This window comes from Athene cunicularia (genome assembly GCF_003259725.1).
Source record: "Athene cunicularia isolate RWA chromosome 26 unlocalized genomic scaffold, athCun1 chr26_part2, whole genome shotgun sequence".
Taxonomy (NCBI): domain Eukaryota; kingdom Metazoa; phylum Chordata; class Aves; order Strigiformes; family Strigidae; genus Athene; species Athene cunicularia.
Genome location: NW_020799137.1, coordinates 2,340,074 through 2,362,851, shown reverse-complemented (window position 1 = coordinate 2,362,851; position 22,778 = coordinate 2,340,074). Strand labels below are relative to the sequence as shown.

General features: G+C 41.5%; 1 protein-coding gene across 1 annotated transcript in view; it reads right to left on the bottom strand.

Moving 5' to 3' along the window:
* Positions 1-2,075: 2,075 nt before the first annotated feature.
* SLC26A8 (solute carrier family 26 member 8) overlaps positions 2,076-22,778 on the bottom strand; it is a 22,425-nt gene continuing 1,722 nt past the window's right edge. Inside the window, 26 exon segments of the mRNA XM_026864375.1 lie at positions 2,076-2,825; positions 3,914-4,316; positions 5,669-5,889; positions 5,892-6,006; positions 7,150-7,284; positions 7,372-7,464; positions 8,302-8,371; positions 9,815-9,874; positions 9,876-9,907; positions 10,430-10,525; positions 11,574-11,621; positions 12,380-12,529; positions 13,476-13,497; positions 13,499-13,612; positions 13,951-13,984; positions 13,987-14,032; positions 14,263-14,412; positions 15,114-15,222; positions 15,224-15,274; positions 15,748-15,925; positions 16,798-16,830; positions 16,833-16,903; positions 16,905-16,920; positions 17,480-17,618; positions 18,214-18,352; positions 20,082-20,264. Coding sequence (XP_026720176.1) covers positions 2,644-2,825; positions 3,914-4,316; positions 5,669-5,889; positions 5,892-6,006; positions 7,150-7,284; positions 7,372-7,464; positions 8,302-8,371; positions 9,815-9,874; positions 9,876-9,907; positions 10,430-10,525; positions 11,574-11,621; positions 12,380-12,529; positions 13,476-13,497; positions 13,499-13,612; positions 13,951-13,984; positions 13,987-14,032; positions 14,263-14,412; positions 15,114-15,222; positions 15,224-15,274; positions 15,748-15,925; positions 16,798-16,830; positions 16,833-16,903; positions 16,905-16,920; positions 17,480-17,618; positions 18,214-18,352; positions 20,082-20,264 — 2,890 coding nt within the window. The 3' untranslated portion in view covers positions 2,076-2,643.

Genomic DNA, 22,778 nt, shown 5'->3' with positions numbered 1-22,778 from the left:
GAACAGTAGCTGCCACCACGGCCTGAGCGAGGAGCCTCGTGCAGAGGTCTCCTACAGAAGCAAGATATTACTGAGCAGCCTCACTCTTGCCAAGTTTCTTCCATGCCTCTCCAAATTTGGCATAGAAAAAACACTGGCTGGGGTAGCACCCTCCAAGGGTTGCTGAGACAGGGCTAATCCAAGATACACTAATTTTTCCACAACCAGCCTGGCACTGATTTTTAAAGCAGAATAAATGCCCCCAAACTATGCCCACATGTAACTGGTTTATCTGGTCCTTCCTCATAGCTTCCTGCGTGGTGTGACACACCACAGTGCACTGCCCCAAGAACTGCTTCTGCCACACTCTGCACAACTCCCAAGGTTCCTTTATGTCTTCTACAGCTGTTTATGCACCAGAGTTAATAAACTGACAACAGGGTTAGGGGTGGTTATACACACTTTGCAACGTCTGCGATGATAATGTGCGTGTCAGGGGATCTGTATCGTCTAATTCAATGCAGAGGAAGGGCTGGCTGTGTTTCTGCAGCATGCCCTGCTAGGAAAACATTGTGGCATCACACGAGCTGGGAAGGACATGAAAAAGTTGCTGTGTGCACAAAACGACTGTAGCTGTTACAACTAGGTCAGGTGAGAACATCAAGCTGCCTGCAAACACATGATTACAGACAGGCCTTTGAACTCTGATTTCTGTGGCTTTTTAGAGGTATAGGTGGAGTCCTTGGCCATAAAGTACGTGCTTTGTCACTTCACAGCCCAGGTCCAGGGATCTGTGCTTGGCTGAACACAGAAGCCCTGTGTACGGACACGGGAGCAGAGTTATGGCACTGCACAGCTATAAGGGAAAAAGATCAGGATTGTCTGGACTTCCTCTCAGCAAGATATTTGTTTTGCAACACGAATACCCATAATTTGAACGCTAACATACTGACGTCTGAGTTGTCCCCTGGTGCTCAACTCTGCAAGTCATGGGGGTAGGAAGGAAAGATTTGGAACTTTGCTGAACAAGCCAAAACCAAAAAACCTCTCAAGTTTGCAATGGAGACTTTTAATGGTGCCAACAGCTAGGAATGCCATTTCATCTTAAATCAAGGCTGCCATAGGAGAGCCAACAAAATCTGGAAATTAGAGCTATGCTTTTCATGGGTTTTGTATTACTCTGTTTTGAACAGAGCTGAGAGGAGCTTGGCATGAAGCCACTGTCCAAAACAATGCAGGGAAGCATATGTGGTTTGAGAATTACTCAATACCATTTGAGCTTTCAGTTTTTCCTGTCCTTCAATCCAAAAGGTATGAGGGTTCCAGGACTCAGTTTCCTCTACAGTAAGCAACTCTATGCAGTAGCACTCACTAAAATCCTTTACCACTGCAGTTTATGCATGCAGTACTGTGGCTTCCCTCTAGAAACTGCTTGAAATCAGTAAAAATGTAAATGGAAGAAATTAAAAAAAGATTAGACGATATCACTGGAATACATTACAGATAGTTTAATATTAGTATTTATATTAGCCATCATATTATTGCTAAAATTTAGCAGCAGCAGAATTTAGAGGAGCCACTTTGCTGTTACTGCACATCCAGAAACCACACAATGCCCAGCAGCAAAAGTTAGAGCTGTTGACATGTTAACAGATTTAGCCCAGAGCACAGCATCTATACACAAAGGACCCATCATTTCAATCCAAGCTTTGCCCTGAAATGGGGTCTGAAATGTATATATACACATGCTGGCCACCCATCTGAAATTAATTCACCTGCAGCTCTGCACACTTGGCAGTTTGTGCCATGGGATAATCCTCCAGACGACGGCACGGTGAAGCCTTGTGATGCATGTTGCTGGTGTAGGTAAATGTTTCTCCTTTCAGTGGAATCCCAGCTTACACTTCTGTACTGATGTTACCGCATGAAACTCTACGGCTGATCTAAAGAAAATCTAAGTTGATTGTTTTCTCAAGTGCTAACTCTATCTACAATTTTCCTGGCTTTCCAGAACACAGTGAATACATTCCTCCATCCTTCACTACTTCAGTAAAGGACTATAAAAACCTGAAAAAAAATTATATTGTTTACTGGGATTTAGTTCTGGTGGATTAGAAAGGGACTGAGAAAGAAATAATGGACAGACCATGTTATATTAGTGCAGACAATATCAACTTCATCAGTGTTGAAGAATAATAATAAAATGTTTTCTGTAAAGCTTCACATCATTCTAAATATATCTGAAAATAATGAAACTGCCTGCATGTAATCTGTTGAAATATGGCAGATGAATTTTACTTAGTAGCAAGCAATAAATATAAGAAGTGGTAAATTAGGACGTTAAACTTCTACAGAATTTTGGAAAACAAGCACAAAAAATTTGCTAGAATTATCTACAAAACTAGGAATTATACATTATTTCTCTGGCTTTTGGCATTGCTGGGTATCCTATCTATTTGAAAATGCTTGAAAGTAGTAACATAAATATTGCTTTTTGTTTAGAACAACAGAATTACTGGAGGCATTAGGCAGGCTGTCTATTTTAAGAACTCTGGAACAGAAAACATAAAAAGAGGATCGAAGGCTGATAAGAATTGCCAGAACTGTTGCTTAACTGTACTTTTCTCCTCTCTACTGAAATCCCAGTTCCCCAACAGTTGTAATTCAGGGATTGCTGGTATACTTCCATCTCTTCCCCCAGCCTGGGTCCTGAATATCCGATTGAAGGGGTGGAGTATCAGACTGCTGGAGAGAGCTTGGCTCTGCTTTACTCTGGGCTGAGCGTGAGATATCAGATATTGGCTCTTCATGCAGAAGTTCACTGTCAGAGTTCTTTGCAGAGCAAACTTCTTTCCTGAAATGTACACACAATTACTGTAAGCCGAGGGTGGCTGATCTGTTGAGCTGGTCAAGAGAAGTTCCCGTGCCAAGGCAACACCACGTGAGCAGTGAAAGGGCCATGCTGGCATGGGAGCTCGGGACAGTCCGAATCCCTGAGGAAAGGAGCTAGCAGGGACCGCCAATGCTGATGTCACCGAGCTGCCGTGGGTCCCCTCTGCACACCCAGCCCTGCACACTCATCTCAAAGTGGGGAACCATCCTCACCTCCTGCCCGGCAGCTGCTCCCAGCCCTCCCTGCCACGTCCATTCGAGGGAGATTGGCGAATATAAACTGTCACCTTCAGTCTTTGAAGTTTTTTCTACTGGGAGGAGAGTCCAGAAGGTCAATATCCTTGCATTAGACTATTCTGTACAATGTCAAGATAAGAGAGTTAAACAAGTTGTTCCATGAGCAGCAGAACCCTGTTTTCCTGCAGATTTACATGGATTTTTGCCTTCATTCTCACCTCCTTCAGCTATAGGACCCCAGCCTGGCGATATGCATAGGATTAGTCAAGGCTGGGCTCTTTCCCTAGGTGGGGCAAGTACTGGAATCTTCTACTCAGAACAAGGGCTCTTCCTGGAACTTGCAACCATCTGCCCTATTCAAACTTGGCTGTGACAGCCAGTGAGCTTAAAAATTATTGCAGAGTACTGACAGAAAGAGCATGTGCATAAACTTCAGTTCAGACAATCAAGCTAGCACTGTCCTTCATTTCCCTCATCAGCCCCAAGAGACCTGATGCAGTGACCTCTGGAAATAAAAAACTTGGAGCTTTTTGCTCTGCCCTGGCAGGGTCCTTGCTCTGTCAGAGAAATGGAAACAATTTAAAATGCAACTAAGTCATTCCCTGCCGCAAAACTCAGCTGGATGCCTTTCCAGCCTGCATACAAAGATGCCTTTCCCCAGACAGGAACACGGGACTCCAAGAAACAAATTGAATTATGGATCCATTGCAAGAAAAGGTGAGTACCTGTGAAAAACTGGAGAATTCAAAAGAGCATCTGCTCTGCCCTATTTCCTCAGCCACATGACAAGGTTTAAGTTACCGACAGGATAATTTAACAACGTGAAGGCTTAAATGTTCTAAAGCTAAATGTTCTACCTTCTGCTGTTCAGTTAGAGATTCTTCAGACCCTTGCACAGCAGGTTCTAGCTCATCTGGGTTTTGATGTTTGCCCAAAGCAGCCAGCACAGCATCATGAGGAGTTAGAAAGAACCTTTCTTTGGTGACCCAGCTGTCAAAAAAATCATTCTTCTCTAAGTCTGCTATCACAGCGGCTATTAAAAAAATGGGGGAAATTAAATAAAGCAGCAAAATCACACCAAGTACTACTGCTAAGACACTCAAGTTTAAAGCATATCCTTGGAGATAAGTCAATATTAGTAAACAAATACTATACCGTGACAGCCAGCTATGAGGGCTGTAATGCCAGTATTGTGAAACATGAATGATCTGTGCAAAGAACATGCAGGAATTAGAGCAGTTCTGCATTAAACAAGTGAACTAGAAGGTAAAACATAAACAGGGAAACAAAACCTCCCTTGTAGGGTTTTATCTCTGAAGAAAACCCTTATTCCACTATCTCAGATCCTGTTTTCTAATTCAGCCAAGTTGTCCGAGATGTTAATGAATGCTGACTCGAGCCAGGGCAGGTCACGGCCAGACCCCATGCTGGCCCTCCTGCAGTTCAGTTCACTACGCAGCACACAGCGCTATCTCTTCACTTAAACAAAAAGTTCTCACAGGAACAGACTAACATGAAACATCTCTCCATATGCAGATGCCATGCCCACGTGTAAACGAGAATGGGAACCCATATTTTCAAGTGTGACCTGTAATTCTAGTTGTCTCTATTTTCCTGTCCAACATTTTCAGATATATCAACTTAGTGTTAAAGGAATCAGATTTTAAAGGTGATAGATTCTCACCATTTTCTCAATGCCTAACCCTTTGTAACAAAAATATCTCAAAGTAGTTGTGTTTTGGGTTTTTTTTTTTTTGTTTGTTTGTTTTTAAAGGCAATGAAACTCATTATTTCAGAGAATCACAGAATTTCAGAATATGGGACTGGAAAGAATGTGGAGAAAACTTTGACTTTATCCCCCTTTCTCAATGGGAAGGTCATTCAGTGGGTGGCAAATAAATCTTCAAGGATTTTAAGGACAACAGCTCAGTCCACAATTATTCCCAATAGGTGTTAGTCTAACCTGTTATTAAACAAAAATCTTTTGAAGTTGAGCTATAGAGTTTGAGGGAGCTGATTAAGAATCCATCTGGAACTGTATCTTTCCAAGCAGCACAGCTACATGAAATTTATTTTTGCTAAATTTATATCTCCATTGGCTAGGATCCCCACTTGGAGATTTAAAAGTTCAAGGCATACTTCAAAGGAAAGGCTAATTAGGCAGTCAGCAATAACAAGAAAATCACTCTAGAAGACTGTGGGTAGTTTTATATCTAACACTTTTAAAGAGCATTTTTTTAAAGTGTCCAGCGAGAAGAAAAAATAAACAGCCAGAATGGAAAAAAAAATAGATGTTTTTATAAATGTGCTTTTAGTTTATATGACTCTAGAACTGGTGACAATGAATGACAGGTTTTTGCATGTCTTGTGTGTGGATAGTGGGGCTTTTGTTTTTTTAAAATGTCGTTTTATGGGAATTGATTAATTTCTGAAACGATAGCTCCCTTAGTCAACTGAAAGATGTGTGTATTGTTATGTAGCAAGGCATTTTTGGCTAACAAGAAACGTAAGCCATTGGGTAAACTTCAGGTTTCACATTTATGTGAGTTAGGTTAATTACCTGTTGCAGTAACACTGAACCTACCAAATCCACTAATTGCAACATGCTGAAGTCTAAAATAATGGTGTGAACTGGAGATGGCAAATGGATCAGCTGTTCCTCCTGATCTATCTGTACCGAGGAATTATCTATTGCAGAGCCTGGTGAAAGGCAACCTCTTTTCTCTTCATCTTTGTTCTTCTCAGTCCTAAGTCCCGTGTTAAAGCCTGGGGATGCATCCAGATCATCCCAGAGCTGAGTTTGTCTCCATGCTTTGACCAATGCACCAAATTAACTGAAGATGATGAGGACTTGCTGTCTGTGTGATGTTGCCTCACCAGTTTCTCTGTAGATGGTATCTAAGATGGAAAATGGAGAATACATCAGTGGATGGAAGAATTGGGCCCAGGAGGTGGAAAATATTTTTGCTGCAAGTAACACAGTACTGTAAATCATATGATATTTTTTCTCTCGTCGTAGAAAACATATGTGAAATAACACTAAATATAGCACGAAGCCACAAGAGTATGCAAAGTAGCAAGTGACTTAGGCAAGTCTCAGATGTGGTTGGCAGAGTGCCTTCAGCCACCAAATAGTACAGTGGTACCTCACTCTTCCACACCTGGACGTGGCCTGTGATACTGGAATCTGTTACTTCTACCTTTCAGAAAAGAAAAGAAGAAAAAAGATTGTCTACAGCCATCGCCTCTCTCAGCAGCCGACCCTTACTGGCTGAGTTCTGCAGAACTTTGATTCATCTACATTCTTGTATGGCAGCTGGTCACAGAAAGGACCAATTTAATCAATTTTTCTTTCTTAATAGTTCCCAATGTGTTCTTTATTTTTTATAACACAAGGAAGGAAAAGTCACTCTCCGCATTTTTGTACTTTAGAAGATAACGTTACGTTATCTATCACCTCAATGCCACATACGTTTTCCAAACCACTGTCAACCTATTTCTCATACACGGATTTTTACAACACACTTCTGAAGACAGTCCATTCCCTGAAGTCCCCTTCATATAGTGACTAAGACAATTCAGATAAAAAGGAACAAGAATGATTCTAGAAGATGCACAGCGGCCAATTATAGTAAAGATGAGAAATTCTCTAATCATGATAATCATAGTTGCCTTTGAGGTATTTTCTGCTTGAATTTGGCGGTATTGGCGGGAACAAATTCCTCAGAGGCAAGGGAATTCTCTCACTTCAGTGGGGAAAAAGAAGAAAATCCCTACCAAGGCACCTGACAAAAATAATTCTTTCAACCGAGGAGAAGATATGCTGAATACTTCAACTGCTGGTTAATTCACCCAGTAAGCTGAGCTACTATTGCTCTATCACATAAAGCATGTATAAAGAAATACAGTGGCAATGTTTGCTTATTTTCAAACAGCAAATACATATATATGCTTTATTTAACTTTTACAGCATTGTCCTCAGTAACATAAAACCAGGCACCTCAAACAAACAGCCTAGATAAATATACTTTCAAAGCTGACCCTAGGTCGTGGTGGAGGTGGATCACAGACACGAAAGCATTTAAGATCTTTTCCTTCCACTGCAGTGTCAGACAGACTAAGTGAACTTAAAGCCTTCATTTCATTTTCATCTAGAGGCACTGCTTTCATGTCCACCTGAAACAGAAAGGCAGTTTTATTAGGTTTTTATCTTGCCAATGCAGGCTCTTAGAAACTTCTGCTGACTGAAAAAGTGGCATTTACCTTGCATAGCAAGTAGGTTTTGAAGTGATTCATGTTTGCAAAAGAGATGGAAGAACAGCACTGGAAGATTTTGATACTTTCAATCTCCCTTGCCTGTAAAACAAAAGTTGTATCTGTGAGGGCTGTACCTCGCAGGAGCTATTTTTCCCCTCCTGACTGTCTAGGTTTAGTCTGCAAGGTCCTACCCTAAGGACAGAGTTTGTCCAGTCACATTGCTGACTACACTGCATACTGGTAGTGGCATTGGCAGCATGGACCTAATTACCATAATCTAATCTGCTTCTCTTGCAATTAAAAACATACCTCCAGCATATCTATCACAGATGGCAGCTGGCTGCTCTAATGTAAAATGTGATATTATTTTCGATGCTCATTACAGAAAACATACACTATACCTTTGTTTTACTAACCTTGTCCTTATATTATTCCATTTTTTTCCAATCCATCAGCATAGCACTGGGAAGGTACCCATGTGGCAAAGGCAAAGCTTTCTACTACTGCACTGCCTAACTGGTGCAGGACTTGAAAACAGTATGTTAAAAAGGCCCATGTCCTACCTATTTTCCCATCATCGGGAGAACCTATGAGTCAGTCTAGCACATGCACAGTTGTTATTGTGAAAACATATGTAGAGTGGACAAAACCAGACTGAGAAAAGCAGGTCAGCAAAAAATGCCAAACAGCTCTGGACGTGACAGCAGTGCAGCTCCCACTGTTGGACACGACTGCACAGGTTGACACAAGGATCTCCACGGGGCCTGGGCAGGCTGAGCCAGGTATCCGAATCACTTCACCACAGATACTTCAGCATTCTTCAGTTCTCAAAGTTTTGAATCAACTGAACTGAGTCTGAATGGTCCCCCCAGGCATTTAAGGGAAGGAGCTGGATTACAGAAAGAGATGGAACATTTGTTTTTTGTTTCCTCTTACAGCTCTGTAGACGGATAAACTTCTATAAATATTCATGTTTGGAATCTGTCCCAGCACCACCATCTTCATTCTGAAACAAGATGTTTATTAGGTTTTCACAGAGAACAGAGAAAAAACATTTGTTCCCAAAAGCTTCATCTCCATTTCCCTCCTCTTCACTGGATACACCAACTGTAACTTACAGGGTGTGAGTACAAAAAGTTATTCACTCATAATTAGGGTTCTTTGAGTGGGGGAGCAGTATACAAGCACAACCTTCAGCTACAGTGGTGTCCTCAAGAACGTATAATGTCCCATTTCTAGCTCTGGAACACTTGGATGATTGTTATTATGCTGGAGAGCACGTTCCCTCTCTGTCTCACCACAGCCCTTCTCAAAGATACATCTACACAGTCTGGCAGAGGCAGCAGTGACTTGTGCTTAGAGCTGGCTACACACATGGGAGGTCTGATCCAGAGCAGGGTTTTGCCTTGAGGGAGAATATCCTGGTTTGGGTACAGGGCTTTGCTAATGGTGCTGCATGGTTTTGGGACAGGTTCTGGTCAGTTCAGGGCATGGATGGAATAAACATGGGACTGGCTGGCTGGTTGCTGGAGAACTGGAAGGCAGCAGGCCCTGGTGTATGGAAAATTTTTGTCAAGACACTCTATTCAAAGCAATCTGTTTGCAGATAACTTCCCATGCTTTTTTGAATGTTGTTAGCATAATGCTCTCACTGGTAGGAAACTGATAAGCAGTTATATATCCTGAAGGTAGTACGGACAACAGGGACACTTCATTGAGAAGAGGCTGCAGAAAAGCCCTTTCACAATGCTCATTAAGTCCCAAGGCAAACCCAAGAACTTAACTCTGAGCAGAGGTAACACTGTGAGATTTGGACAGCAACCGAAATTCTTCCTGAAGGTATTCATTCTTTCAGAGCCACTCTGGACTAGATCACAAGTGGTTCGATATTTACAGCAACTGAGTTATTTCCTACCCCTTTCCACTTATTCTAGAGGCTTCAGTCTACTCAGACAAGCACCTCCCTATTATGGTAAATCTCATGGTGTATGGCTTGTATTTATGAATGATTTTCCTGTTTGGATTAGCTGCTAATAAACTGAGTAATGTGTGCCTGATGTAACCTCCCTCCCCTGTCACCAACTGAGTTTGCGGAGAAGATAAAGCAACTTGGTAAATGGCAGTAAAGACTGAGGAATGTATTTGAAATAAAGGCACAATATCTCATTTCATCCCTATAGAAGTGTGTGTACACATATCACCTCTCCTGGCTGATGCCTACCCCATAATAAGCTGTCTTCAGTAGCATGGTACACCTGCAGAAGGGACCAATCCAGAGTCCATAAACTCGAAGAGATTACTAGTTTGGGACAGCATTAGAGAGACTCCAGAATGACCCCACTGAAGTGTTTACAAACATGAAACACCTATTTAATTGTTGTACGTGTAACTATCTCTAAAGCATTGACTCTAAGAAAAACTAGTATTTTATTTTAAAAGTTACCAGTACCTGTGTGACCTAATGGTGATTATGAAGAACATAAATCCCATGGTGATCACTAAACCAACAAATCACTGTGGCAAAAGTTGCAAGCCAAATAACCTTTGAACAAGAGAGAGAGAGAACGTGAGCCATAAAAAGATGCAAAATGACCTCCAACTCAGCCCCAGCATTTGCAAACTGCAGACAATATAAAAGGCTAGAAATGGTAATATGTGAAAAGCTTTGCTGGCACATCTAGACCAACCCAGTCCTGGAAGTAGCCACAAACAAGGATCACAAATCGCAGTTCAAATCTCCAGACTTTTTAACAGGCCTTCAATTATCAGGAGAAACCACATCATATTGGGCGTCTTTATGAGAAATCCTGCACAAGAGTTGACATGAGAATGTGGCCTCAGCTGGCAGCTAGACAATGTCCTCCTTAAGGGATCTGGGAAGCAACAACAATAATTAGAACTAATTGAAAATTGATTTAAAAGAGATTTCAATACACTTGTTTCAGCGGCTATTTCAAAGGATCCCTTTTCTAAGGGAATGGCCACTGCTTTGCTGTGCCCTCTCAAATCATTGCTCCCTTTAAGAAACATTCCAAATCCTAGGTGGAGTTTTTTTGTCACTTACAAAATGATACTTATCCCGTCTCCACAGGATGGGTATGTCCAGAAATTTTTCAAGTAAAGGGATCATGTTAAATACCACAATAGCAGCCAGTATACCCTGTGCAAATCAGAAAAACAGCGTCTATTATTTTGTTACTTTTTGTTTGCAACCACAAACATGCTAAGGAACAGATACCCACCACAGACAAACTGCTTGAAATTAAAATCTTACAATAGCTTTATTTCCAGCATTTTTATAGCTACGTATAACAGTTCTCCTCTGATCTGCAAACCAACATGAAACTAGCGTGTCGCTTCTTGTTTGATTTCACAATCACTTCTGCCAATACAACTGGACTTCCTCTTGAACTGTTATGTGCAGTTTCCATTACAGCGTGCTTCAGTGAATGCCTGTGCCTCCTGCAGCACTAGGAGAAAGGCCAACACCATCTACAGAATTAAGAGCTGCTGTTTCAAAGAATGGTTTCAATTAGCATGGGTAGTTCGTTGCCAGATTTAGGAAGTTCTTTGACACCATTTGTTGAAATAGCCTCTTAGCAAAGAAAAGGAGACTGAAAGGAAGTAGATGGTTAAATTCTGTTTTGTCAGCTAGTTTTGGGAAAGGGATTAATTCTCCCATCTTACAAAGAGGCCAGGAAAAAAAATCAGGAAGTAATGCTCTGTCAGTGGTTCCCTACGAAAATTTACAGAAAAAAAAATTAAGAGAAAAGTGGAAAACTGAGTACTCTGAATAATCTATGATAACAAAATGTTTATGTTTATTGCACTGGTGATGCAAAATCCACAGAAGGCAGTTTAGGGATCCATATGGTTTCAAAATAAACCTCAAAGACCAAGCTGTTTAAATTATAGAGACTGGCAGTGAAATCTTAATCCAGTTTTAGCCAATGAATTTTAGCTCTTACTGATCAGTGAGACATGGCAGAAAGATGCAATATTCATTACCTAATACGTTAGCCTGCTGAATTTAGGAGAGTTTGAAGTAATTGTTTTGGTTTGGTCCATGCCTGAAAACAGTTAACTCTAGAGCATGATATAATCCCTAACTGTCCCAGAAAAATCTTGATATTATGCTTCAAAAAAACCTTCATTTTATGCTTAAGAAGTAAGTAGGCTGCTGCCATAACTATTTCAAGTTCACTTACATTAGGTATCATCTGGAAAAAGCGTCCTGGTTTCAGTGCCATCACCAGCTCCAATCGCTGCGGCTAACTGAACAGAAATACTTTATTAGAGAGGCCCCAGAGAACCATTTACTTCCTTGTCCTCTCTGAACAAGTAGCTGTGGCCCATGTAACACCACTGACTGGGACAAATAACCAGAGGACAATTAACAAAGGCCACAGTTATGCTGCAACTCATGGTACAAATTCTAGTATACTCAGGATGGAAGAGTTTTCTGTAGATATAAATTTGGCCTAAATGGACTATTCTTAGGCACAACAGAACAATGCAAGAAATTATTTTGGTTTGATAATTTCACCTGAGTAATAAGATACTTCTCTTGCAAGTCAGACTTCGAAATACACTCTTTATTAAACAAAATTATTTCTATGCTGCAGTGAAGCATACACAGACATTCAGTCAAGAGGTATTATAAAAATATTATTACATACATATTACACCCTCTTTGCCCACTGGAAAAAAAAATAAGATCGCGATATCAAATATTCAAGAGTTAGGAAGAAGTGGCAGAATTAAGGACACATGAACAATTTTCCATTTGGCTTTTCAGTATATTCATTAAAATAGTTTCAAACTGCATGAACAACATATCCTATTCTCCCCACGGGATCCTGGCTTCCTTCGTGGCACATCATGTGCTGTTAGTATAACATAGACAGAGAGGGTATCTGAATTCATGTTGTGTGGGCATGTAACCTCCTATTTCACAAATTGTTTAGATTAGATGTCAGCCTATACTCAGCATACAGTGATTTTAGATGAGAGCTTGGAAGCTTAAAAAAAATAATCCAGCCCAGCTCACCTGTGTTCTTCCACCTGTCCCCTCTTGAATGACAGTTCCAGAAATAGCACAGCTGACAACAAAGCTTTTGAAAAATGAGCTGCCAATATTGCATAGCCCCACAGCTACTAACTCCTGTAAAACAGAGACACAGAAGGAAGCACACCCCAAACGAATGACTTACCTTCACAGAAGTAGCTTCGCAGGAATTCCTTTCCTTTTGCTCACACTTACTGGTTTTTCATCTGTATTGCTAAGGTCAGGAAACCTCCTGGAAAGCAAGGTCTCTGGTGGTTAAATGAGCTCTCTTAAAAGGCATACAGTTTTCACAGCTGAGGATCTCATGGACCTAAAAACTCAGTTCCTTCCTTCAAAGAAATCCACTTAGAACCTCAAAGCTAAGAAGCACTGACTTTCAAGCTAATACATGGCAAATCTGAGTACATAGCAGAGTACACCTCGACTAAAGCTGAGTGGAAAAAACATTCCCGTTATATTTTATCCTCAGAGGCAGCTTCCTTACTGGCTCAGTTCCATTCCAGTAAAGATCCAAAGCCATCACAACAAGCTAAACATGGAGTAGTGCAAAACACCTAATGCTTACTAACTCCAGGACAGTTTTACTTACCAACTAACACAGTTTTAGCTTAAAAGCCTCTCAGAGCAATCACTCTGAGCAGAGAATCCATACACTGGGGTAGTAGCCACATACAGAAAAGAACTACAGCTGCTCTGGCCATTTACAAATTCAGATATTCATTTACCATGCTTTTATAGTCTCGTGGATTCATGACAGCAATGGTCCTCAGCGATCAGTTGCAGCACTCTGTGTGTGTGAGGTTCATCCCAATCACTGGGAACATACAAAGGCCTCCTGGTCAAAGGCGGCTGTGTTTTGGCCTCACATTATTGCCTTATAACATACACTTTCAATAGGAAAGGGTAACAAGTTGCTACAAAACCATCATCTGGCATATTCACTCTGTCCTTGCATTTCTACCACTGGCAGGTAGGTAGTGGCTTTGCAAGTCGAGTTTAGCTTGCTTCTTGGCCTAGGAAGTGTGTGTAGTTTTGTTCTCACCTGATTGCTGGCAATATTGTGAAGTGTATCTCTCCCCAGCAAAACCAAGAAGGAAAGAGCTTACAATAGCAATGGAGAAGGCATACGGTATGATCTTGCTCAGGTCTGATAAATCCGACAGTGTAGGAGGCACAAACCTACAGGAGAGCACAGGTAAGTTTAGGCCTGTTCTGAGCTCTGTCCACAATAACTCTGAACCCAGGATCATCATCAGAGGCATCCAGCACCCCACTGGAGATGCTCTCAAAAAAAAAATATCCAAATTCCTTCCTCTGTGTGCTAAGAAAACCTGAATCTAACACAGAAAACTGCAATTTGAATTCTGTATATTCTCAGAAATGATGATGTAATGAAAATTCTTGAAGAGTTATTCTTCTAGCTGTAAAAGTCAGCCCATGTCAGATTTCAAGGACAGGCTGAAACATCTCTTCCGTATCTCAAAAGTACAACCTCAAAACCAGCATTGAAAACTAACCTCTGAGGAATCTTACTGACCACAGCACTACTGATTCAGCATGATGATGACTGCAATTAGAAATAACGATGACTCCGATAATCTGGGAAAGAAAACAAGAAGCAATACCAGAGATTATACAACATTTGTTCCTGAAACTGTATACAATACATCTAAAGACAGTTAATCTTGCAGGAGTAAAGGACTTAACCACAGATTCAGTGTGTAAATATAACAGCATCTTGAACGAATATGTTACACATTCTTTGAAATAAAGCATATTATACTCTCTGTTAGTTCAATTATCACAATGGCATTTTGGAGATCACTTACCAAGAGAAGTTCCATAGGAAATGCAATAGGAGTAAGTTTATAAGTTATCATGACAGATGTATTGACTTGTAGTATGGCCATGCCAAGCAAAAATTGCAATATGCTGGTGGCATTAGCTTCTGGGAGAACCAGGAGGAAACGAAATAGATTCTGAAAAAAAAAAATAATCAGAAAGGATCAGAGTCAGATACTACAACTATTTCTGTATTCCAGGAGTCTGACATAGGTTGCCCTGACACTTGAACTCAACCTTTCTGCTATGGTGGTATCTTCAGTTAGAAGAGAGATGCTAAGAGAACAACAGTATTCAAAAAAAAAAAAAGTCTATCTCATCTATTGGTATCTGCATGGAAATCACTGCCACAAATAGCTCAGATCTAGTACTGTCATTCTCTCTTCTACACTACCTTTTTCTCAAGTTGTCTGATTGACATTACTAAAGTAAATTAGGATGAATTAGCTTTAACTTCTCTTTAGCTTGGAGTCTGCTGCTTCTTTGTCAGACAGGATAAAGCTCCTGTGCACCCAACAGCTTGCCCATGATGATCTATTGAGGAAAAAAGCACCTTTTCCTTTAACATTTGCTCTGCTACAATTGTAGGCATGTTGAAAATATAGTATAGCACTAAGTAATTAAAAATATACACACAGACTTTTCTTCTTGCATGTCAGACAATAAGCTCCATACATTATTCAAGACCACAGGAAGGCGAAGTAAACCACAGCTGAGACTTGCACAGATATCCCTTAGCAACTGACTTAGACTGAAATTGCCTTCAATTTCTGAAGCTGCTCTTTTCTTTCCCCTCCAAAAAGAATGTATTTTTCTGACTAACAATTAATTTACTCACATAGAAAATGCCCAGGGGGCCCTTATGGAAGTCAAGCATGACGTCAAAGATAAAGCTCAGCTGTGATACAATGACATACCATGCTGCTGCGGTGAGGTAAACACTGATGGCCCTTCGGCACGTATGTTGTTACAAACCCCAGGCAAAAGCAACCTAAGCAGCAAACAAGAAGCGAGATGTGATAAAATTATCCATGTCTAACCCTGTCCTTCTTGTTTCCATATTTGAAGAGCATGATTCTTCACTGCCATACATGATGGATAGTTATTTGAACATGCTCTTTTCATTATGCACAATTAAGTAAGACACTGCCAAACCAAAACAGGAGCACTTTACATCAAGTGTGTGCAGTTATGCAGGACTACCTAAGGGTCAACATTCTGCAGAACTGGTCAACGTAAATAATTTACTTTACACATATTAATCATAGACACATGAATCTTCACCTGTCATATCTTTTTTGGACAGCATAAGGGGAAGACAGACCTTCATGTCCCCCTTTGCACAACACGTATTCAAATGTGCTGTGCTTAGTATTTGTGGTAAGAATATGCAAGCAGTACCATTTCTTACACTTGTATGAAGAATGCATATAAGGATACATCATTAAGGATGTAAAACAGATTCATCTTCTACCTGAATGATGACAGTCAAAAATATTATTGACACAGTAAGCATCAAGACCTCCATGTACTCTTTTGTAAGTGCAGGGTCTGAGAAGTTGTCCAGTGAACCATTAGAGGAAAATGTTTGGTTCAAAGTAAGAGTCTTCAGAATGTCTATCACCACCATATTTAGGATGCTGAATGAACCTGGAACCAACAGAACAGAGAACAGAAAATGAAACTGCGTGAGATGTTACAACAGAGACTTATCTTAAAACCACACGTCCATCTCTTCCCCCCACCATGTCTGTGCAGTATGAGACAGTCTATTTTCATTCATATCAATAATCCACATATATAATTCATTTTTACTGTTTCAGTACCTAAACTTTTCAAAGTCCTGACTTAAAATTTCATATTCCTACTATTTTATGAGTGCAGTCTTCAGTTCATCAGATGAACAACAAAAAGATTGTTCATCAAACAAAAAGATTGCAATGAGCTGCCAGAAAGGCTGAAAAACACATTCAGGAAAGAACTGCCAATTTACCTGAGAGGCCAGAGCTCCACATACCCACTCATTATGATAATGTGAGGGCCTTCTCACAGGTAAACAGCATTTTAATAAGGCTGCCGAACACATTAAGAACGTAAACCCATCACCAGTTCAGTCATGGCAAGAACCTGCATGGAGAAAACCATGGAGAAGATCAGGAGCCAAATCATAATTCACAGTAAGATCCTGGAGGTGAATAGGAAGCAGCTTGCACCGGTCCTTTACATAGGGGATGCCTCCATGACACTCCAGCCTCTCCTTTGCCGTGCTGGCTCCTGTCCTCAGGGGTACAAAGCACCTCGCAGCTGAAACTTGACAGACTTGGTGAAAGTCTCACCATGGATCAGCTGCAGAAGTGGAACAACAATGAACTGAGAACCTGGGGGGGGGTCTGGATTCTGACCTAAGTAATATCTGCCTATTAGATGAAATAGGTAGGACATCTTGCCAGTTTTTTTTTGAAACAGCACTGAATAATCCCTAAATCTTGCAGGAACATTTTACAATACAAAATAAACCTCACCAATTGAGATATGATGTCAAGTCCCAAATACATCATCGAGCAGCAGAAAGCAGAAAGGAAGCCATTGATACTTGGCAGAAATAACCTGGTCAGCCAAACTCCTAAGTCTTGGAAAGCAAAAATCTGTTTCTAAAATCAAGCAGGCTGGGAAGGCTCTCTGTCTTTGATTACTATTTTAAAGTAAAATTTTGCTGATGAAAACCCAACAACCTTTATGAAAATCCCAGTTCAGGACCTGATAAAGTCAGGCCAGAAGCCAATGCTGTTTTACAACAACAGGCCCTTGCTAACTAGAAATTAGACAACAAACCAGAACAACTCTTCATTTAGGCCACCTACTAGCAGGGTGGCTATGCATTTGAGTATCTAACAGACCTGATTTTGCAAGGTGGATTTTAAAGCCCATGTTATTTTGTTTGTAATCTAGGAAAATGCTGATACTAGTTTACATTTTGAGTAGTGTCCTGTCCTTGAAATTATACCATGTAACATCTTATTATAGAAAAGAAGTGCTCTCCTGCAAATATGCAAATAAATAGGTTAATGATTTAAGGAATTTCCAAGGTTAAAGTTCCCACATAACCCGATGACATTAGAAAGAAGAGAAACACACACTGGAGATAGATGATGAAAAGCATGATATACAAAAGGAAGCCTAGAGTGTTTTTTTCTCTCTGCCTACCTTGAGGAATCTGAAACATCCCAACACTCAGGCCTGCATGTAGATCCCTCAGGATCCATTCTCTGAACTGATATGAAAACAGCCAGTTGAGGACAGGGAACATCTTGATTATGATCTTTCCAAACTTCCCCAGGAGAAGCTGAAAAGAATCAGATAAACTGAGCTATACGCAATGCCTTTTACAGTCTCCATCCCTGCAGTGCTTTTGCATGGCCTCATGCTCTGCAGGCACCGAAGCCACACACAGGCAATGGTTAGCCTGCTGCACATCCAGCTGGCACATAACATGAATCCTACACAGGCACCCCCCGTGCCTTTGCATTCCATTCAGATGAATCCCAAATACTCTGTGTGCCATTCACATGATAGCCTGTCAGCACCCGAGCCCAGAGTGCTGAATGCATCAATTACTTGACCTCATTAACACCGCAGACAAATAGGAGATGGTATTTTGATTCCTCCTATTCTGATCTAGAAGAAAAACAAACACACACTACATCTGGGGGGAAAAAAAAAATAGACAAACCTATCCCACTTCCCACAAAACAGTCAAATGTTTCCTGTATTACGTTATTTAATAAGGGGATGCAAGCAGGACTTGACCTACATTATTTATTTTGCACGTATGTTTTTGAATCAGAATTTCCAGTAGGTAAACTCTGACTAACCCCACGGCTCTGTGCTCCTTCTTTCCCTTTTTAATCCCTTGGCAAAGTTGGTGATTTTCTACTTACAAACCAAATGTAAGTGATGTAGTGTCTACCCAAGGCTTCTGGCAGCCCTGAACAGTGGCTGTGGGAACTGACCCCAGTTAACATCACAGAGCTGAGTCCCCTTCCATCATTTTATTGTCCCAGGTGATTACACACTGGGCTGTCAAGTGGACACAAAACTGGGAAGAGAGAAAACACATGAGATAGGGAAGTAGAAAAGAAACAGGGAAAAGAGTATGAGGAATCAAGGCAGAGATGGTTCTTAAATGGCGAGTTGGGGGAGGAAATAAAGAGATATTCTTATGAAGCATCAAGTGCAATAATAAAGTTTCCAATAATATTAGCTATGACTTTACAGCAAAATTCTCCCTTTGATCTCTGGGCAAGATTTATTTTACTGCACCAGGTGTTTCTGAGTGGACAGACTGTTAACTCTAGATCACATGTCATAATTACACACAATTCAACCCTTTCCATCAAGTAATTTTATTTTGCTGACTCCAGAACTTCATCCAATCTCCTTCTTACATTTTATTTTCTTTTAATATATAAAAAGACAATGCCGAAACATAAGGCTATTGCACAATCTAAAGGATCTCACTATTACAGAAATTAATCTTGATGACAGGTCTTCATGGTGAATGAAAACTAGAAAACACAATAGCTACTCAAACTATGGCTCCACTTGCCTTCACTTATCACCAGGAAATTGCTTTAGAGCAGCATAAGTTAGACATGACCTATAGTTTTAGGCTGCAGTCCCACACATAGCTGAGCTGATGTAAGAGGTAGTTATACAGAAAGAGAGAGGTCTGGCTCCCCTCCTTTCCTTTCCCTGTGTGGTCCTGTCCCTTCTGGCAGCAGCAAGCTGTTAGATTAGCTCACCACACCTTGTGGAACCTCACCCATAGCTAGACTTGAGTCTCAAGTCCTGCCATGGTCTCAAAAGAAGAGTTTAAGTTTCCGTAGACATTCAGTATACATGCTGAAACAAAGCCCAGATAAATTATGAATCAGATTTTGTATGTACTTTTTTAGGAGGACTTTGTAGAGTAGACATGGCCATAACCATTGACAGTCCACTCCAGATCCAAGAAGAGATCCAGAAAGAAAACTGAGATACTTATAAGTCAAACAAAACTAAAAGGGGAGCTGATGAACTGGCTTCCTATTTTTTTATTATACTTGCCTTGCTGGAAGGACACCAGAAATCATCCTATGCTGCCAAAAAAGACTGCCTTCTGGTGTGCCTGCAGGGCTCCTCTGGCAGAAGACATGCTTCTACTCCCAGTATAATGCCCAAAAGATAATTCCAGCACATGGGAAAAAGAGGCTGTGGAAGCATTAATGCTTTATCACTACCCTAGCCTCACCCATTCTCCTCAAAGAACATAAGAACATAGCTTCAAAATAATGCCAAAGCAGTTTGGTCATACTATTATGCAACTTCCCATGTCCTCAGCTAAGAGGGAACAGAAAAAGGCTCTTGAAATTTAAGAAATAAAAGTAGCAAAAGGCACAAATCAGAAAAAAAGCAAATGAAAGCCTGTGTCTGACAGCTGGGCTGAGGGAAGCGCTGGAGGGAACTACAACTATTGACGGTTTCTCGTTACAGGGCACATATCCCTCACGTGCTCATAGTCCTGAACAGACACTTCTTGCAGATTGCAAACAGCAACTTGGAGAGTGCACAGCTGAACTGACCTTGCACACTTCAGGTGAGTTGTTGCAACTGGGTGTTCTGCTTTAGTTACCAATCAGTGCAGTTCAGCATTTTAATTACCAGCTGTGGAAGAGTTAGCACTTTTTTTTTTTTTTTTTTAACACTTGTGCTTGAAGAGTCTCCTTAAGTTTCTTTACACCTGATAAATTCCTGGCATAGAACTCACCTGTATTGTAGCCATCTGTTCTCTTGATGGATCTGTACTGCTCCACCCAAGGTGGAGGACAGTTTTCTTTCAAAATATGCCTGGAAGTGCTCCTCAGTCTGCATTTCTCTTTGGACCTTGTAAGCTGCTGGTTGTCTGTAAGTACCAACAATATCATTGTGGAGCACCGTATTTTCCTTTTGACTACAGTCAGTCAAAAACAGTGGAACAGCAAATGCTGGAGACCACAATGAACACTCTCTCACTGGAAGAAACAAATACAGTCACAGGAGTATCTACTAAAACCAAAACAAAACATGACACATGATCAGTCCATCCCAACATCACTACTGTGAAGCCAGTAGTTACACTGGGGATAAGCAAGGCTCTGGAGAATGAAATCCATGAAAGACATGTGCTACTCTTAGGATCAAACAAATCAACTGCCAAATCAGTTGCAGGAACACTGGGTCCTTCTGGAACTTGCCTTATTACCCTGTAGGAAAGACCAGCCTGGACCCTCCATTTTGTGATCCCAAAAGCAGGCTGGTGTTTAGGGAACTAAATACAGTCCTGCTCCATAAACCTACCACAGCTGAGGAAACAGTTTGAATTCTCCTTGCTTCCAATCCTGGAGAAAAAAGGCTTAGTCTGGATCGTACAGAGAGGAGCTACATCTGAGGCTGTACAAATGCCATAACTTGCTGTATAAAATTGGTATCTGATACCATTCAGGTTTTCAAATCCCTAAAATGCCTGACTTGTGTTCCTCGCAATTTTAATGTCAGGAAGGAGATCTGAATTCAATCACTATCACTCAGAGTTAGTGAGATATGAATTCTCAAAGTAAATACTGAGTAAGTAAAGGTCCAGTGGAAGAGCAGATCTAAGGCAAAGTTCTCATACTGACAGCTGAGGAAAAAAAAAAATCAACTCCAGAGCTACCAAGTGAAAGTACATGTAAGAAGGGTGGCGACATACAGTAAGATAGTTTTTTGCTATAGGCAGAACAAAGAAAAGAGGAACTCTAAAAAAGTTGCAAATGAGCAGTGGAGAATCTATTCAGAATGCAATTTAAAATATCAAAACCTGCAAAAAATTAATTGGGATTAAGTTTTCTCCTCATATTTCATCACAATCAGTTTGTGCCAGTCTAGGGTTTTGCATCACTGAGATCTGCTACTTGTGATACAGCATCAGGGACTCCAGCACAGTATTAACTGTCTTGTGAGACATTATCTACCAACACGTACATGCATCCCAGTCACTCTAAACCAGAGAGAGCTAGCAGCAGGCAAGTCTCAGACACACTCCATCCCTAGGGCACAGTTTCTCCCTCTTTTTAAGAAGGAGATAAATCAAGGTCTTCCACAGATGACTTTCAGAGCCATTTTGGTCATAAGCTTTTCATATCCAGCACAAGCTTTTGGAGCCTTACCTGTCTCTAACACCTCTGAGCACAATCACCTCTTTTCAAGGCAAGGTGACACAACAAGTAAAACTAACTAGCAGCTAGAATCTGCAAATTAAAGGCATTAAAAACCCCAGCACTTTTTAGATTCAAGCAGTGGTAACTTTCAGCTGTTCCCTCCTGTTATTTGGACTTCAATGACTCACAGCCACAGAGGACAGGGTCCTACTCAAGTCTCACTCTGTGCAGAGAAAAAGGTTTTGACGTGGGAAGCGAGCTGTTTTAAAAGCAGGCTTCCATATTCCATTCAGAACGTGTCTGTCTTGCACAGTACTGCTACCAAGACTCATCTTCCTCAAGCTTAAGACTGAAGCCTAAGTGGCCCTGAACACAAATCCCTAACACTATTTACTTGCTGTGGCATTCCGTACTTACTACCTGGTGAAGACACTGTGGGCTCCACTCCAAAACGTGCTCAACCTGCAGCACTTAATGACTTCACCGAGTCTGAGGCATGCACTTGACAGCAAGCACATACATATCTTTGATACTGCAAGACCTATTACGGTATTGAGAAATAGTTTATTCTCCAAACACACAGAGAAGGATCAGGACACTGGGAAATCTGGGCTTCGCTCTCACCATCGCTCCTGGCTTGAAGCCCCTGTTAGGGAACAGCCTGTCCTTAGGAAGTTTACAAGAACAATTAATACTGGCTTGTAAAGCTTCAGAAGCTTTGTTTGCCCCCAGATACACCATGTCAGGCTGTTACCAGTGACCCTGGGCCTGCAGAAGTGCTGCCTCAGGCAAGTTTTTTCATCAGTTTTCCTTTTCACAGAATCACCTCGGTTGGAAAAGCCCTTGAAGCTCCTCCAGCCCAACCATGACCCCTCACCCTGACCGTTCCCAACTCCCCCAGATCCCTCAGCGCTGGCTCAGCCCGACTCTTCAACCCCTCCAGGGATCCTGGGGACTCCCCCCTGCCCTGGGCAGCCCATCCCAACGCCCAACAGCCCCTTCTGCACAGAAATCCTTCCTCAGAGCCAGCCTGACCCTGCCCTGGGCAGCTTGAGGCCATTCCCTCGGGGCCTGGCGCTGGGGCCTTGGCTCCAGAGACTCATCCCCCCTCTCTGCCCCCTCCTGGCAGGGAGTTGCCGAGGGCCAGGAGGTCTCCCCTCAGCCTCCTCTTCTCCAGACTGAACCCCCCCAGTTTCCCCAGCCGCTCCCCAGCAGACCTGTGCTCCAGACCCTGCCCCAGCTCCTCTCCGACCACACTTTGTTACTTTAAGCACGCCCTAAGGGCTGTC